General features: G+C 39.0%; 1 protein-coding gene across 1 annotated transcript in view; it reads left to right on the top strand.

The window, feature by feature from the left end:
• Positions 1 to 3,718: 3,718 nt before the first annotated feature.
• Positions 3,719 to 18,616, top strand: part of WLS (Wnt ligand secretion mediator) — a 97,736-nt gene continuing 82,838 nt past the window's right edge. The window contains exon 1 of the mRNA XM_084756593.1: positions 3,719 to 4,073. Coding sequence (XP_084612719.1) covers positions 3,968 to 4,073 — 106 coding nt within the window. The 5' untranslated portion in view covers positions 3,719 to 3,967. The remainder of the gene's footprint in view (positions 4,074 to 18,616) is intronic.

The following is an 18,616-nucleotide window of genomic DNA, read 5'->3' on the forward strand; positions in this document are numbered from 1 at the left end:
AATAACATCACACTGCTCCTGGCTCATCAAAGGACCTGAACTTTCCTCTGTGCCAGGAGCTGTGTTATGTCAGTCACTGTCTTCTGTTTAAGGAAGTAGCCAGGTAACTAAGGTCACAACATACCACAAATATAGCTGTATGTGCAAAATATGCCTAGTACGTAGGAACTGTATAAAAAGTTAGCTAATAAACTCTGTGTGGGAAATGGGGTGAAAAGAGGGATTTTATCTATCCTCAGCTAGGTACTCATTTATTAGCTAATGTATTTCACATCTCTTTGATTTTCCATATGTCAAAAATTTAAATAAAATAATAAACAACAAGGCTATAAGTAGAACAATCAATGTCTGTTATTAAAGTTTAATTTTGTATTTAATTATTCTAGTATCCAGTATTTTTTCAAAAAATTATTTAAAGTGTTTTGCATGTATGTTGGTGTACCATGTATATTCAGTACTCATGAATCACCTGGAACTGGCTTTTCAGACAATTGTTGAATACCATGTGAGTGCTGAGAATCAAACTGGGGTGCTCATGGAGGCTGAAAGAGGGCACTGGATTCCTGAAGTCAGATCTTGTTTTTATAGGTGAGAACACTGAGCCTTGGAGCTGGCTAGTAACTATACTGTACTGTGGTTTCACACAATAGAGGCAGGGATCTAGATTCCACTCCAGACCTATCCAGAAAAACATTCAAGCTTTTTCTACATATTCATGTTATGACATTGGGAAATGAAGATCTGATAGTCAGTATTAATATTTACAAAGACAGCAGAAACCGAAAGTTTAAAAGCCTATCATGGAGATTTTCCTATCCCAAACCTTACTTTATGAGAAAAGAACAGCAAGCTTACACAAAGCTTTCCATTACATGCAAAGGACCCTCATATTCAAGACCAATTACACAGGTAAAGCACCTGTGGTGACTTGAATGAGAATGCCCCTATAGGCTTGTATGTCTGAATATTTGGGCCCCAATTGGTAGAAAAAAAATTTTTTGGTAAGAAGTAGGAAGTGTGGTCCTGTTGGAGAAAGTTTGTCACAAGGGATTTGAGGTTTCCAAAGGCTCAGGGATTCCTAGTTAGCTTTTCCTCTGCCTCCTACTTGGGAATCAGATGTTCCCATTGTCATGCCTTTATTTTACAATCATAAGCTCTAACTCATTTGCACTGTAATTCCATATAAACTCTTTGTTCTATAAATTGCCTTGGTCATGACATGTTATCACAGAAATGGAAAAGTAACTAAGACTCCATATAAATTTGTTTTTAGGCTTGATGAAATCAGGACAGCCATATAGAAAGGTGATTTTTAAAAGCCCCTGAGCCAATAGAAATGGGAGCTTCAGTTTTAGCAATCCTAATATCCCGTATCTAGCAGGAATCCTATGGAATGAGGATCTCTATTTCTTCCTCCCTTCCCTCATTTTTTCTTATTTCCTTTTTCTCTCTTACACACACACACACACACACACACACACACACACACACACATACACACACAGGCACACACATACACATACACACACAGTCAACTACAACATAGGAAATCATTATATAGTGAATGATAAGTAGCCTGAAGTTCCTTCAGAGTATTCTTGCAGTTTTGTTATCCTCTAGTGCTCAGGAAGGAAAGAGAGAGACACATTAAGGTAGTAACTGTTAGACAAAGGACTGAAAGAAAAAATATATATTTACAAAGCAGCTACAGCCCCGAAGCTATTAAGGTCTGCTGGAGGCCAGAAGGTAAAATAAAATTTTACATAGATGCAGCCTGGTACCTGTCTTAAGGAGTATCTGGTCTAGTTGAGGACTAAGAATGACCCAGTTTGTGTAATGAATCTTTTTTTTTAATTTTATTAATTTATTCATATTAAATCTCAATGGTTATCCCCTCCCTTGTATCCTCCCATTCCTCCCTCCCTCTCATTGTCCCCTTACTCCCATCCCCTATGATTGTGACTGAGGGGGACCTCCTCCCTCTGTATATGCTCATAGGGTATCAAGTCTTGGCACCAGCCAAGGACAATACAGGCCATAAACTTCAAACCCCTACCCAGATCTAGCCAATGGTCAGAACATTCTCCACAGTTGAGTGGAGAGTGGAGTCTGACTTTCACACGTACTCTGGTGCCTCATATTTAACCACATCCCCTGAATGGGGAGGCCTGGTGGCACTCAGAGGAAGGATAGCCAGCTATGTAATGAATCTTATAAGGTGTTGTGTACAAGGCAATGCAGGTGCAGGAATAGATCAGAGGAGGGCAGTAAATAGTTCCTCCACGGGAAGAGAACAAGAAGCAAGAAACTGGGTATGCTGATGGCTTTGAAAAACCTATGTGGAGAATTCAAGGAGGTGCCTTTATAAAGCTAAAGTGTGATGTGAATTGTGTTGCCTAGACAGTTTATGAAAATGGGAAAAAAGGCAGGTCCTGGAGTTTAGGACAGACTGATCCAGAAATATTTTAAGATCGCTGTTCACCACTTTTCCTTGGACGGACTGTATAAATATAAGTACATCTCTCAAAGAGCTAAGATTCTCTTTCTTCCTTCTCTGCCTCTCATGGAGTTTCACTCTAAGGCCTCAGACCACATGTGAAGCAAGAGCTCTCCCACAGAGCTGCATCGCCAGATCACTTTTTAGTTTTTATTTTGAGACAGGGTCTGGAAAAGTTATCCAGGTTGGCCTTAAACTTCTAATCCTCCTAACTCAGCCTCCCAGTAGCTGTGACCACCCACCTGAGAGTCTGACCAGTAGGTACTAGTAACATGTTTACTATTTTACCCAACTAAAATCCTTCAGGCTTTTGAAATGCAAACTGTTGGCTTGCTTAAACATTCATTCATTTATTCATTGCACAAAACTTCATGCAGTATCTGCTAGTGTGAGAATTTTTTCAGGCACTTTGGGTGGTGGTGGTGGTGGTGGTGGGGTATACAAAGAGAATTAAACTTGGTCCCAATCTCTCAGCTTAGTTATGGAAGCAAATGTGCATACACAAGACCATATAATAGAAGGTTAAAGTGTGAGAGTAGGCTTGGAGGAATCAACTCTTCTAGAGAACATAAAGGTGGTGGAAAAAATAAAACAAAAAAGCCAACACACACACACAAAATAATAAATGAAACAAGATAAAGCAAAACAAAGAGTTTTAAAACAAATTGGGTTTTGAATTAACTTTTAAGCGTTTGGATAATAGTCAAGACCAAGACTAAAAGTCCAGGGTGGAAAAAGGAACAGATATTTGATTTGGAGGGACAGCCAGGCTCTTTGAAGGGCGATGTAGCAGGGTATAACCCAAGCTAGGGTCAGGTAGAAGGAATCTGAACCCAGACCTTATTTTTTTCTCTTTGTAGTTTGACTTAACCTTCATTAGATTCCTTTTTATAATTCACCTCTTTGGTGGGTGGGCTATACGTGTAAGATAAGGGTTTGCAAAACCGCCCTCGTAACTTAAATTCCATACTTTGGTAACCAGAAAAGAAAACATGTTAGAGGCTGTGTATGCCAAGCCCATTTAACAACACCAGCCAGCCCCCCCTTCAAGATACCAGCTGTTGCCGGGACAAGCTACAGGCCAAACCTAAGGGCGGGTAGCCAGAGCTGGCGGGAGCTCAGATGCCTGAACTGGCGGGCCAGGGTTGAGGAAGAGAGGGAGGGAGGGAGGAAGCGCGAGAGGGAGGGAGGAAGAAAGAGAGGGAGGCGTGTCATGTGATCCGCTTCCCTGCTCCTTTAAGCGTCCACTGGCTGCCGAGCGGCCGCAGTCTCAGCTCTGGGCATCTGGGGAACCCAAGCGGCTTCGTCCGGGGGTCTGCGCGGGCGCCTGCGATCTGGGTCCCACCTCCTCTGTGCTATCTCACCCTTGAAGTTTTGCAGCACCAGGAAAAGAGAGCAAGAAAGGAGAGGGGAAGCGAAAGCATACACTAAAACATTTACTTAAAGGAGAAAAGAAAGGGGGTCTCAGAAATGGCTGGGGCAATTATAGAAAACATGAGCACCAAGAAGCTCTGCATTGTTGGAGGGATTCTGCTGGTTTTCCAAATCGTTGCCTTTCTGGTGGGAGGCTTGATCGGTAAGTGTGAGAGCTGCAAACTTTCTCTTTTCCCTTTCTTTGGCCCTTCCCTCTTTTGCCTCTTGGGCTACTTGTTACAGTATCGCTGCCTTGCCTCTATGATCTAATTAGTCCGGCTATTGTGCTTAAGAAAGCAGAGCTCCATGGGGCTCCATGGGGCACAATCCAGTCTAGTGGCAAAGAGAAAAGGAGGGGAAAAGTTTTGGCCTAGTTTCAGTATCCACTTGAAAGGCAGGAGGGGGTGGGGGTGGATCTTAAGCATGGCGACGGATCGCGAGGAAGTGCTGGGTCGCAAAGTTGATTGCTCCCTCTGCTCTTTCCCTCGCCCTCCCCCCTTTCCCTCTCGGTTTCCTTCCAATCAGCTCTGGGAGGGCAACGTAATCGACTTTATTTGGAATAACTGGAAAGTCGGGAGCTAAGCCTTGTGCCAGACTCGAGCTGTTACTGGCTGTGGCTTGTGTAGATGCATTCGGTTTTCTCGGTGAGGGACTAGGGCCGGTTTTAAGGTCTCAACCTTTAAGCCCTTGGCTTCCACGCCGCACCCTACCCATCTCTGTCAGTGGACTGGTCTGAGCTGAGGATTCGAAGTGGGATGGAGTAGGGTGGTTTAGGAGAGTCCTGGCCCTCCCAGCACCAACTTAGAGAGGGCTAGCAGAAAGCCTGTCTGAAAGGTGTTGCTTTTGCCTCTTGTCCCTTCTGCCATCTCCCCTCCCCCTCTGCTTTGAGCCCCAAGATCCAGTGAGTCGGAAACCTGGGGTCCTCCTCTGGCGCCAGGAGGACGTTTCCTGCTCCCTCCTGGGCTGCCCTCAGGTGACAGCTCCTAAGCCCCAGAGACGGCGCCAGGGAGACTTTCCCAGTGCGCAAAGACCAAAAAGGCTTCCGACGTAGCCAGCCTTCTGTCTCAGCATCCATTCAACTTCCTCCTACTGTTCATTCCACCTCAGGTCCTTTTCTCCTCAAGATTACGGACAATCTTGGACAAACTTCAGTGCCAACTTCGGAGCGGGCGCGGCAGGGCTCCTTAGCTTCCTTGGGGCTGTCTGTTGCTCTTGGCTGTGTGGAAGAGCTCAGATGGGGATCTGTGCTTCTTGAGGGAGCCCCTGGGCAGCACAGGAGCTCTCCAGAGGGGCCGAGAGTAAAAGGACACGGTGTTTTCCCTCTAGACTCGGGTGTGTTGGGTTAGCATTCCAGAGAGTCTGGTACAGCCAAATCTTTGTAACATAGAGGCTAAGTGTTTTAAACAAAGGAGAGTGGGAGAAGCTTCAAGAAGGGAGTTCTGAGAAGATCGAGTACATGTATCTGTAAAACCAGAGTTTTCTAAGCCTCTGTCCTCCTTATGGGCGAAACAGCTTCATCAGTGTACACACACACACACACACAGAGAGAGAGAGAGAGAGAGAGAGAGAGAGAGAATGTGAGAGCGCTTTGGCTTTTGTTTCGCTATGCCACGTACAATCTCTTTTTCTCTGTATTGAATTTTCCAGGCTCTTAATACTTCTCTGCTGGGAGCTGTAGGCAGCAGCAGTCTCAGCGCGCTCACAGTGATTATACCGCGGTTACAATTACACCTCTTGTTTCCCTTGATGAGCAGTTGCAGTTAGATGCTATTGGATCTTGTGTGATTTCAGTGGCAGACCATAATAAAATTTCTTGCGCCTCATGCTTTCAGAATTAAATTGGCCTATTATCCTTGTCTGACCTTCCCCTCTGAGGTTTTTGCACACAAACCATTACAGTTTCCTGTCGCTGCAGGCCCACCCCTACCCCACCCCACCCACCCCCTAGCCGCGAAGCTGATGTGGGCTCAAAGAGCTCTTGGTTCCTGTAGTAGGTTTTCTAGAGCACTTCTGGGACTAACATGTTTTCTGGAACCTCATCATTGCACAGAGGAAATCCAAGGGCCCTTGTAAGTGTCTGTGGGGCATTAGAATTAGAGTTAGACCAGAGTTAGAGCAGTTGTCTGTTCAAATCGGGGTTGTCTGAAAGTAAGTAGTGTTAATGCTGTGTTCCCCACCCCAGACACACACCTATGGTAGAACTTGGTTAGTGAAGCTGCAGGCCTTGCCTAAACAGATTTTCCTAAATTAACAAACTACTTTAGTTCTAACTTTTCTTAGAAAAGAAATACATCTCCCTATAACATTCCTTGGAAGAAGTTTTTTGCATAACTGTTTCTCTCAGTTGTAGTGACTGTCCTCAGTTCTGCTCCTGAGACTTAACAGATTAGATGTAGCCCACACTGACTAGTGTTTTAGTTTTTACTTCTTCCACTGGAGAGTAGTGGTTTTTGCTATCAAATAAATTTAGCTAACCTAGGCTCTCTATACTATCCAAATGCAGGAAATGAATATTAACAAGAGGTGCATGCCATGTTTTCCACTCAGCTTATAAAAATTGAAAACTAGATGAAACTGTTCAGAGTAAACTAGTTGAATCAGTTCTTGAAAGAACAGTTTGTAGGTTAAAGAGTCAAGGGAAAAGATCAGAAAACTTCTCTGCTCTCACCAATAAGAGAATTTCACTACTCAATGCTACTGCTGCTTATGGGACCAGGTACACTGAGCATAAAGTAGTCCTTGTAAGATATCTGTTTCTTCAACTGTAGCCACTGTGCTACTTTTGGGTACTTGTTTTTCCTCATGAGAGAAAAGATGGCAACTCAGGGAAGAAGAATCTTATGGGAAAGGTCCTCATTGGAAATACATAACATAGCAAAACAAAAGTCCTCATCTTCTAAACAGCCATAGCAAATCATTAGTCTCAAAGAGACCAGGCAAGTCGCTTAACCAATAGCCTCCTCTCTTTACTGGTAGATAAATGAATTTAAGATCCCTTTCATCTCTGATTGTATAACATTTTTAGTATTCAGAGTTTTATATAACATTTGGACTAATATTCTGTTGTAAAATCAAAGGGGAAAAATTTTAAAGTAGCCATAAAAGCAAATAAGTAGGATTAAGTTTTGGATTATTTAAACTACCCTGTATCCTAAAGGTGTTCTTACCTAACTAGTTTATTTATTTTCTGGTTGGCTTTGTGTATTTCTCATGTACCGGTGTCTATATATTGCCGCTTTCCATAAAATTTTACAAACAGGCTCTGTAAGGAATATCTTACTTGGTAGAACTTGGTAGGCTTATAATTTCAGTGATTTATGTTTTTGTCAAAACTTTGAAACACTAACTATAAAAATAGGCAACTTTTTTATACATTTAGAAAAGTTGATAAATGACTTTTTAAATGCATTTAATGTTTAAGAACTCTAAAGGGAAAATAAAATATTTTGAAAGGTATAGCTTGATCTTATCTTCCTGAAAACTAACCCTGAAGAAAACTAAAATTTGGGTTTTTGTTTTTTTGTTTTGTTTTTTTGCTTTGTTTCATGCTTGATGAATTTAGTTTATGGAGAAGCAGCTGTAAGAATGGTAGAAGGGAGAATAAGAGTACAGCCCACCAAAAATCATGAACTTGAGTATATGGCTCATTGTGTGTAGTTTGCTTAGCTTCAGATTAATTATTTCTGGGGAAATGATGTCTGAAGAATGAGGTCACTGTTTCACCTATTATAAAGGAGCAGAAATCACAAACAGACAGAATGATGGTTTATTGTTAAATTGTTTTAAGCAGATCTACAAATAAGAATATTTCAAACTTAAATTACAAGTAAAAGTAAACAAATTACCAGTTGTAATTTCTTTGAGAAAAAGCATTGTTTTTGTGAAAAGTCACATGAGTGGCCCCCTTTTTAAATGCTGAAAATATAATAATTTGTGTAAGATGTATATGCATTTAACACATTTTTGCAAATAGGCCTATTAAGGATGCAGAACTCCCCATTATGCTGTTATTGAGTGGAAATTGTTGATGATCTTGATTGTTACCCATTCATATGAGCATTTGTCTGCAGTAATTCATTTGAAAGTTGCAGAAATTTGAAGAATTGTATGAAATCATGATTAATACAGGATACACAGTTATCAATACATTGTTTTAATTTTTCTACATGTATTTCATTTTAATGTACATTAATACTGCACTAGTTGTAATCCTGAAGTATATGAGTATCAGTAAGATTCTTTTGTTTTGTTTGCATTTTTTGAGAGAGTCTCTTGTGCCTCAGGATGATTACTGGCTAAGGGTGATTTCTAACTCCTGATCCTCCTTTCTCTGTGCCCCAGATTCTGGGATCATAGGTGTGACTTACTGAAGCAGGTTATATCTTGTGAGAATTTTGAAAAGCACTAATTGATTCTTAGTTGATAATGATCATATTTTTTTATATCTGGTTATTCTTGTTTTATAAAGTTACATATCTGATCAAACTATACTTTTCTCTTTGTCAGGTCCTAAAGGAATCATAGTACTGTGATTTATGTAAGCCCTGTATAATCTCATAGTTTAGAGTAGTCAGTTTTTATTATTAAAATAATATTTGACTTTTAGAAAGCTAAACCTCTTGATTATTACAATGAGACAATGCTTGTGCTAATAGTCTCTAATTGTTCTCTCATCTGATTTTTTTAGTACTAGCCTTCTAGTGCAAATTTTCTATCTATAGTAAAAAAATGAGAAATATTTCCTTGAGATAATTATGAGTAGTTTTGTGAGGTTTACAAATCTTCTGCCTATAAACTCTGCGTTATCTAGTTGACATTTTATAATAACTGGGGTTTTACCTTTTCATTTTTTGTTTTGTTTGTTTGTTAATTTTGTTTGTTTTTGAGACAAGGTCTCACTATGTACACCTGGCTGCCATGTAGCTCCCTATGGAGACCATGCCACATAGACAGTTCTGTCTCTCTCTTGCTTCCTAAGTGCTAAAATTAAAGATATATGCTACAACTCCTGGCAACCTTCATTGTTAAGTATGTATTGGCTGAGGAAAGATTTATACATATCTCCCTCATAAAGTAGTTTTATAGAATGTCCTTAGCTCAAAACTTAGTTGAACCACTGGCCTAATGTCCAAAGTGTTTATCAATATCCATGCAATGCTCAGGACAGGGGTATAAGGGAACATAAAGCCTAAATAAATTATGGGATTCAAGAGCCCTTCTTGACCCACAGAAAAATTTCTATGATTACTTGAACTAATTATTTATTGAGAATTTAAGAACATATGAAATTGGAAGCTGTGCTGTTCATCAAAGCATTAGCTAACATTTCATCCTGAAAAAAATGTATGAATAAAATATTATGTTGAACATGATGTATTAAATGTACAGTGTGCCAGATTTTTTATTATGTAAGCTAAAAGAGCCTTTTTAATGGTATTATGATTTTTTAAACATCCATTTATGCAGTTGTATATGCCAGTATATATTTTATATTCAATGGGTGGATCACAGGGCACAACTTGGGGAGTTGGTTCTACCCTTCCACCATGTGGGCCCCAGGGATTGAACTCAGACCTTTACCTGCTGAACCTTTTCACTGTGCTATCATTGGTGTTTTTGTACTCATCTTATTATGTAAATAAATCAAGATGCAGACAGCTCTAGCAAATTTCTCAAGATTAACTGTCTCAGTCAAGTACGGAAGTAGACTCCATCCAGTCAGTCTGATATAACAAACCAGAGTTAAATGATCCTACCTAAACCATGACTTCAGGGTCTAAATAGAAATGATTTTAACGAAGAGAGGTATAATGGGAAGAAAATTGTAACTGATTTCTCATTGTTTGTTATTGGACAACATGGAAAGGAAGAATAATCTATATGATAAAGGAAGTTTAACTGTAGTGCCAAAGCAGTATCTTAGCAAGGCCAAGGGAAGGTACCCTGTTGGGAAATTCAAACACCATTCTTACTCCCTTCTTACAAGTTCTATTTATCCCCCATAATTGTATGAATCATCCAATTGTCTGAGCAGCCTGGTTCATTAACAAGAAAGAAAGATTGCTTGATTTTATATTCCCCAGATGGTAGTTTGATCTATTTTTGCAGTTATATAAGAAGCTTGGACTTTTCCAAAGGAAGACCAGAAATGGAATCACTGGAGATTTAAGAGGGTTTGGGAAAGTGTGGATGGCAGTGATGAGAACAGTTGAAACTTTAAAAAAAAGCCAGTCAGGTGGGAGTCAGTCGCACAGACCTTTAACTCTAGTACTTGGAAGCAGAGACAGGAGGATCTCTGCATATGAGGACAGCCTGATATGCAGAGTGAGTTCCAGGACATCAAAGGCCACACAGAGAAACTCTGTCTTGAAAAAACAAAAAGCAAAACAAAACAAAACAAAAAACCATTATCCTCCAAAATGACAGTTTTTATGTCAGCATGCAAGACCAGCAGTTCTTAGGAGTAACCCTGCTGACACCATGAAAGGTATATTTTATTCCTGGGGAAAATGCTATTAGATTTCTTTTCTACATGAAAAATATTGAAGGTCTTCAATTTGATAGAAACTTAACAGATTTACATAACCATATTAGTTTCATTTGGGAACATCTCCCCTGAGAGATCTCTCCTCTGGTGACCATGGCCTAATGGAACAAGTAGGCCAGATGCAGACAGTTCCTAAGCGTCTGATGACAGTGGGAGAACAGGACTTGAAGATCAAGAAATCTGTGATTTTTTCTTTCATAAATAAAGCTGAAAAGATCATTGTGAAAAAGAAAAAGCCTCATTTTTCAGAATTAAAAAAAAAATACTGAGACTCTTGCTTTTTCTCTGTGGCTTCTCAGATCCTGCATCCAGCCTCCACATTCTATCCCTAACACGATTTTGTAGAGGAACAAAAGCAGGAATCATGTTGACGTCTGGCCAAGAGCAGATGCTTGCTTTACTGTGTTGACTTTTGGGTGACCATGAAAACATTTCAGATGTATTGATGAATTTAATGCTTATTACAATCCACAATGACATTACTGCCTCTTTCTGCAGTTTTCAGCTGAATCTCAGACTCATTTGAGAAACTTTTTTGAAATTATCTTTTATTGAATCTTAAGCCATGCTCTTAATGTGGAATGATGCTTTTCTTCCACTGTCCCTTCCATTTCTAAGAAGCACAAAGGGGCAAGGGTGGAGTTCCATAGAGATGAAATATGATATGAAAGCTCAGTCTCCAAAAGCTTACGTTTTTTCCTCAAATTAAGTATTTCCGTTTCTACCTGAGTACCAAAATGACTTAAGCTATTTCCTAAACAAATGATTCCACTGCCTGACATACAGCAGCCCTCATACCAGGCACTGTGTTGTGACTATGCTTATAAGCCATGCTGGAGGGGGCTAAGGCTAGAGAAACTCACTTTGGTGCCTTAGCATCATGCAGCAAAGGGAGGATAACCATTACAGAGAGCTTGGGAAATGAGTACCAAAGAGTGCGATCCAGCCTAAACAACAGTTACTTAACCTAACTGGTAAAAGAAAGGGCAGTGTAGATAGTGAAAGAGATGATGGCAGAATAAGGCCCAGAAAAGGGAAATGTAAAGCCTGAGCAAACATCCCTTCAAGATAAAGCTGGTCTGCCCCCCCCCAAGAGATGGCTCAGCGGTTAAGAGCCTTGGCTACTCTTTCAGAGGTCCTGAATTCAATTCCCAGCAACCACATGGTGGCTCACAACCATCTGTAATATGATCTAGTGCTCTCTTCTGGTGTGCATGAAGACAGTGTACTCATATACATAAAGTAAATAAATCTTTTTTAAAAAGATATAGCTATTCTGGATTTCTCATATCTATTTCTTCTTGCCACTCTCCAACCCTGAGCTAGCATTTCCATCTCCATGCCTGTATAAGTCCTGCGCATTCAATTGCAATTTTCTGTTGTCTTTTTTCCTTCCAGCTGTATGATCATATGATCTTAATATTCTCAGGCAAAGGAGTGCTATTTTTTTTTAAACTGGCTCATGCAAATTATAGGATTTTCTTTCTTAAACTTCTGATCAATTCCCTTGCCTAGCACAGGGGCTTTAATCCAGGACGCATATGTCTAAGAGAGTAGAGGGGATTAAAAGAAAAGATCAAGTCTACTATGTTACTTTCGGTAAGGTATTAAAATTTTTCTTTAGAACAAAAAAGAATTAATCAGTGTTTTTCAAGTTCTACATTAATAAAACAAATCTCAAGAATAGTAAATTCTTCCTCTTTTGTCTTTCTTTTCTTGAACCAAGCAGTCATGAAGCAATATATAATTTAGATGGCATGATATGGACTTTCATTCTCCCCCTGCATGTTCGCCTTTAGGTGATCACAGCCAAAAAGTTGGGTTCAACTTTGTTAAATCCACCCTTCTTTGAAGGCAAGTATGCATTCTTGAGGTCCAGTTTCTTTTTAATCTGCTTCTCAACATGTTTTATGCCGTCCTTTAGGCTGTAACTTGCCCTGAGTAGAATGCCTCTAATGGGAAGGACACACCCCCACATTCCTTTCTTCGCTCTGTTCTTTTAAGTTGGTTCTGTCCTGTGTGAAAACCAGGATCCTGCTGTAGTTTTGCATTCCTGGCCTAAGAAGATACAGATAAAATTCTTGAGGAGGGTATGAACAAACTGCTATCACAGAACATGTCTCTACTTGGAAATGAGCAGATTCTTCATATTGTCAAAGATCAGGGATAACTGCAACAGAAAACTGTGATACCTGAGATATCTTTGTGGTTGTTTTAACCTCTGGCTGCTTAGAACCCACAAGTCTTTAGTACAAGCTCTCAGAGAACAGAGATTTGCTCTAAGAAAATATATTTCTATGTAATAGCCAATGAAAATAAAGAAAACAGAGGAATTAATTTGTTGATTTTTTTAAGCTGAAAGAGCATCGTCATCTTTTAACTAGCATTTGTTTTCCTTTCTTCTCTCCTTTCTTTTCTTTCTTTCTTTTGTTGTTTTTGTTTCACAGATACCAAATATTCCTTCATTTTCTTCCTTTACTCCACTCATTCAAGAAAATGAATTTTAGGAGATATATGAGTATGGCTGATATTTGATTAAAACCAGGCTTAGTATATCTATGAGACAGTAAGTTTTATGAAGTTGGACTTATCCCAGCTCTGTCTAGGTAAGCCATTAACTCTTCGCATTAACAGAGCTGTTAACCTTTTGAAAGGTACTTGTGATTACTTGGTTGTATTGCAGGATTCTTGAGAAACAGTTACTCATAAAACAGCAGGGTGGTAGCTAAAGGTTCTTGAATGATGGCTTTTGTTTTTGTTTCTTCTGAAAAACTGGGTTGTAAAGGCCTTTATCTCAGCACTCAGAAGGCTAAAGCAGAAGGCCCACTGTTACTTGGAGAACCACTTCAAGGCCAGCTTCAGCAACCTAGGGAGACCCTGTCTCAAGTAAGTAAAAAAAGGACTGGAATTAGACCTCAGTTATAGTAGGACACTTGTTTATTACATTTAAGAAAATAAAAGAAAATGTACTAATCATTTTTTTCAAAGTTTTTCTAGTTCTAGGAATTTTATTCTATCAACCAGTAGTAGTGATCTGATTTATCTATTTGTTATCAGACTTCCTTTGTAGACTAGGCAATATGTTAATGTGTTGTGAGTCTTGTTTCCTTGCCTCTAAAGAATTTGCAGGCAGAGCATGGAATTTAAGTGAGACTGTAACTTATGCATTTGTTCCAAGTGTACCTGCTAAAAGGCGTTGACGTAATCATGCATATACCTTCATGGTATGTATGCTTGGATATGTAGAAATTTGAACTACTTATGGAGTTGAAAAGAGACCTTATCTTACATTGTGGAAACCAAGGCCAAGAGGAGACAAAGGGTTTGAGCCAAGCTTCCTGGTCACTATTATAGTCATTTCCTCTTGTTTATGTGTTTTTATCTTTCAGTTACCATAAAGACAGAAAATTGACTTTGGTTTTTTGTTCATACTTGACAATTAAATATATTCTAGTGAATATATTTCTAAAGTTTGAATAATCACATAGAGATGCTGAGTAATAGTGGATCACTTGTGATTTATTGTGTTTACAAAGTAAAGATTTTTTTCTGCTTCACCAAGGCTGTTCTGAAAGGAATTATTTTAGAAGCTCCACGGTTTCACTACAAACTTTTTTGTTGCTGTTTGTTTTGGCTGTCTTGTGTAGGCTTTGAGCTTTTTCAAACCTCCTTTATTTGGGGTTGTTTAATGCCTATATCTCCCTTCCAACCCGCCTACCCTAGATAGGCAAGAAAAGAGGTGAATGGGAACAGGAGAAATAGACCTTTTTAGACTCAGTTCCTTCGAGCAATTCTACTTTTTGTTGTCATCAGGATTCCAATAGACTAATTAAACAGCAAAGCAGCAAAGCAGCAAAGGTGACTGCAACTGCAGCAGCTGGATCTGGAGCAGCAGTGGAACCCAGAACCTTGAAGTGTTCTCTGGAGTTTCTTTCTAAGAACGTCTCAAAGCGGAGTGATGTACAGTCAAACAATGTGAAACAATATCAAAACAAAACCCACCAAGCCCTTTGTTTTGGATATCCTCACAGAGTCCATATTAGGATGTTTATCAGTTGGGAAAGACTATGCCCCCAAGAGACAGTTCCTCTTCTAGTGGACAAACATCACACATTATCTTACAAGTCTGTTTCCAGCGGACAGACACCACATACTCTCACACAACTCTGTTTCAGATCACACACTTGAGATCAAAATAAAAACATGTTTATATCCACTACAGTCCTGGACTAGCTTTGTAGACCAGGCTGGCCTCCAACTCAGAGATCCACCTGCCTCTGCCTCTCAAGCAGTGGGATTACAGGCATGTGCCACCTCTCCTGACTTGACTACAAACTTTTAAAAATGAGAATTTGTTTCTCTACTTTTTTAAAGAATTTAGCAGCTGTATGGTTGTTCTTTGACTCTGAAAAATTAGCTTTAAACAGTAGTTTAAATGTTAAGTTTATTTACTTAAAATACTGGGGATTGAAACTATTTTCTGGGCATGCTAAGCAAGCACCCTGCTGTTGATCCAGCAGAAAGTATGGGTTCATATCCTAGCTCCACCATGTACTGGCAGTGTAACCTTGAATTACTTAATTTGAGACTGATAATATTCTTCAAAGACAGTAAATTAGGACTCACTAGGCTTATTTTATAAAATTGCAAAGATTAAATATGATGTTAAAAGACCGGTATAAGGTCTGTTAAGTAGTGAATCCTTAAAATTAAATAATGACTATTTTACTGTTAGTCTTAGTCCTTTCACCTAGTATCCTGGGGAAGCTGTTGTAAAGGTTTCTGAGATGTGGATGGTCTTAGACTGTTGGGTTGAATTTAAAATCTAGTGAAAAGAAATAAATTTATGTCTCTTATTTAAATTTTGATTGGAATATAACAACATTAAAAGAATTAAAACTAGAAAAAAATCTTTCTGAAACTCATTATTTTACTGCAACAATTTTGTTTAGATTTTATTTTTCTTACCTCTGGTGTCTGAAATTTAAAGTCTCACTAAGTAGAGACACTTAACAGAGGCTTTCTGTTGTCTTTCTGCCAGCTGCACATTTACTTTAGAAATTTAGCAATTCTTCCTCCTTCCTTCAAGCTCTGTTCTACGACTTAACTCAAGATTGCTATTGAGCCATTGAACCATGGGAAATTCATTTTCAAAATCTGCTTAATTGCTGTGAGACTTTAATTTGTTCTGGATGATGGTGCTAATGTCTGGGAACTGGGACTGAAGCCCTCCGAAGTTGTTAATTTAATCAACCGCTGTGCCCTTGCCTAATGAAGGGGGCACCAGATCCTCCTCACAAAGAGGCTGGGTCCCTCCTGACCACCTCGTTCATGATGAATAACAGAAGCCCCACAGCCAGGTTGAGCACTTGGGGCAAATTATCAGGATTTGAGTCCCCATTATCTGGAATCCTGGGCTGAGCTTTCTCAAATAACTGAGTAGATTTTATATAGGAATTTTAAAGTTTTTAAGGTAGGGTTTCTTGTGTGCTTGTGTTCACACCTGCTAATCTGAAAAATTGTTTAATCATTGAAGTTCTGTCGTAGCTGACCTATAATATGTAAGATCATAAACGTCATCTCAGCCTGCAGAGATGCCTGTTAACCACTCAAGCTTCCCATGGCTAGACTGGTGAGCACTTGCTCTGGCCTCATGATAAATTAGCTTGTTTATTCCTCTTCTGCTTATTTCTATCCTGCTGTTGGTTAGTGTAATGAAGCAGAAGCCTATTGTGTATGTTCATTGGGTAGCAATCCTCTGGCACCAAAGAGGGTAATTGAGTAGAAAGGCGGATGCTGTTGGTGCATGGGAGAAGCTAACACCACATGAGGTCACCAGGCTTCCAGCTTTAACCAATGTGGACACAATGCAATTGAGATTCTGAAAAGGGTTTGTTTATAGTGTGAGAGTAAGGGTCAGTAGTTAATTTGAAATGCTGTAGGTGTGTTTTCCTTGAACCAAGAAGGTACAGAGCATGTGTCATGAAAGACTGTAAATATCCTGGGGGGGGGGGATAGAGTTGGGGGAAGGATTTAAGACAAAGTGTACTTAAAAGTGCTAGTATATTTTTTATTATGTATCCTTGTTTTCTTAAAAATTTTTCACTCTTGAAAATGAGTTCATTGTAGAAAAAGTACTATATAAATCTGTGATTTAGAGGCATAGTCCTACCTACTTTTTTTTGAAACAAGTTTTTTAATAGTTATTCTTCAGATGTGAAGGTATTGGAGACCTGTAATATACTGTTAATATTATTTGTAAAGAATGCTCAAATTCAGAAATTTGTGTCTTCTATTATTTGTAGTTGTCCTTATTTTAATGAGATAATATGGAAAATCCTACCCTTTTTAGGTGTCTTTCCCAGACACATCTATCTTTTAAGATTTTCTTTGTTATTAACTTCATTATTCAATTACCTGTTTAAGATTATAGAATCATGTTTTTATAGTCATTCCAGATAACTTAAAGTGAGTAAAGGCCTGCCCTGTACTATAGGTATATGCTGTAAGCAAATGCCTGATTTTAAGAAATGATAGCATAAAACACATGGAGGTCGTACAGAAACCAAAGGTTTGCCATAACATTTATCATGCTCTGTGGATTACATATTAAGGCTAGGCAATGTATTTGATATTTCTTACACCTCACATTTGTAGAGAGCCTTTATCCTTCTTCAAAGTGCTTTTGTCAAAATCATCTCATTTGATCTTGCTAACACTCCAAGATAGTCTAGTCCACCATGGATCTTCACATTTAAAGTCATGGGAACTGAGGAAAGAACTGTTTATGGTGTGTTTTGTTTGGTAAGACACTAGATTTGTGGTGATTGAACTTCAAAATTTGGAATTTTATTGGCTACTTGGTAACAGGTTTAAGAAGAGTAAAAAGCCCTAAGTTGTATTTTTTTTTAATGTAGAATTATTTGTTGTAGAAATCCCTGTACATTTATCAAATGTTACTTTTTGAGCCCTTTTCTAAGAAAAGTAAATGCTGTCTGTAGTCTATTTTCTTCATCTTTCTCCATCTAACTTCAGTGGACAATTGTTGGATATCTCTGTTAAGTATTGTTTTGATAAACTCTAACCCCTACCCAGATCTAGCCAATGGACAGACATTCTCCACAGTTGAGTGGAGAGTGGGGTATGACTTTCACATGAACTCTGGTGCCTCATATTTTACCACGTCCCCTGAATGAGGAGACTTGGTCGCACTCAGAGGAAGGATAGCAGGCTACCAAGAAGAGACTTGATACCCTATGAGCATATACAGGGGGAGGAGGTCCCCCTCAGTCACAGTCACAGGGGAGAGGAATAAGGGGAAAATGGGAGGGAGGGAGGAATGGGAGGATACAAGGGATGGGATAACAATTGAGATGTAATATGAATAACTTAATAAAATAAAATGTTAAAAAAAAAAACTCTAGTCTGTTCCGGCTGGCAGATGTTTCTCTCTTTCTCCAAGCAGAATCAAGTTCTTTACATAATTTGGTAAATTTTAGAGGAGCCAGAAAACATTTTCAGTAAAAGGATAAAAAGCCAGTTGACTTTTTTTTCCCTGAAGTTTGATGGAGTTTGGTTACAGCTTTTCTTATCTGTACCATGCCAATAGATGGTAATTTGGGTATTAGTGCGATGTATCATAGAACACCACAACTGAATTACTCAGTGTTCTTTGATTTGAGTTCACAATATTTTCAGTTTAGAAGCTATTATAAAGTATTTTTTAAAACCTTTATAGTTGAATTATTCACATCTTTATGATTTAATTAGGAGTTTCAGTTCTATGGATTTACTTTTAAAGATGGGTAATCAGCGATGATCACCATATAACCAACTAGGTATGTCTAAGAGTGCACAGTTCTCTGTTTGTTGTCTAATATTGGGCACTTCTTAAATTTTTAAAGGTTTTTTTAATGTGCCCAGAATATCTTACTCTTTTCTCCTACAATCATTTGGTTAATTGTGAAGGCAATCACCTTTGACCATATTCCCTGGAGGGGGAGACCTGGTGGCACTCAGAGGAAGGACAGCAGGTTACCAAGAAGAGACTTGATACCCTATGAACATATACAGGGGGAGGTAATCCCCCTCAGGAAATGTCATAGGGGAGGGGAATAAGGGGAAAATGGGAGGGAGGGAAGAATGGGAGGATACAAGGG

This window comes from Acomys minous (assembly GCF_964271855.1).
Source record: "Acomys minous genome assembly, chromosome: 14".
Taxonomy (NCBI): domain Eukaryota; kingdom Metazoa; phylum Chordata; class Mammalia; order Rodentia; family Muridae; genus Acomys; species Acomys minous.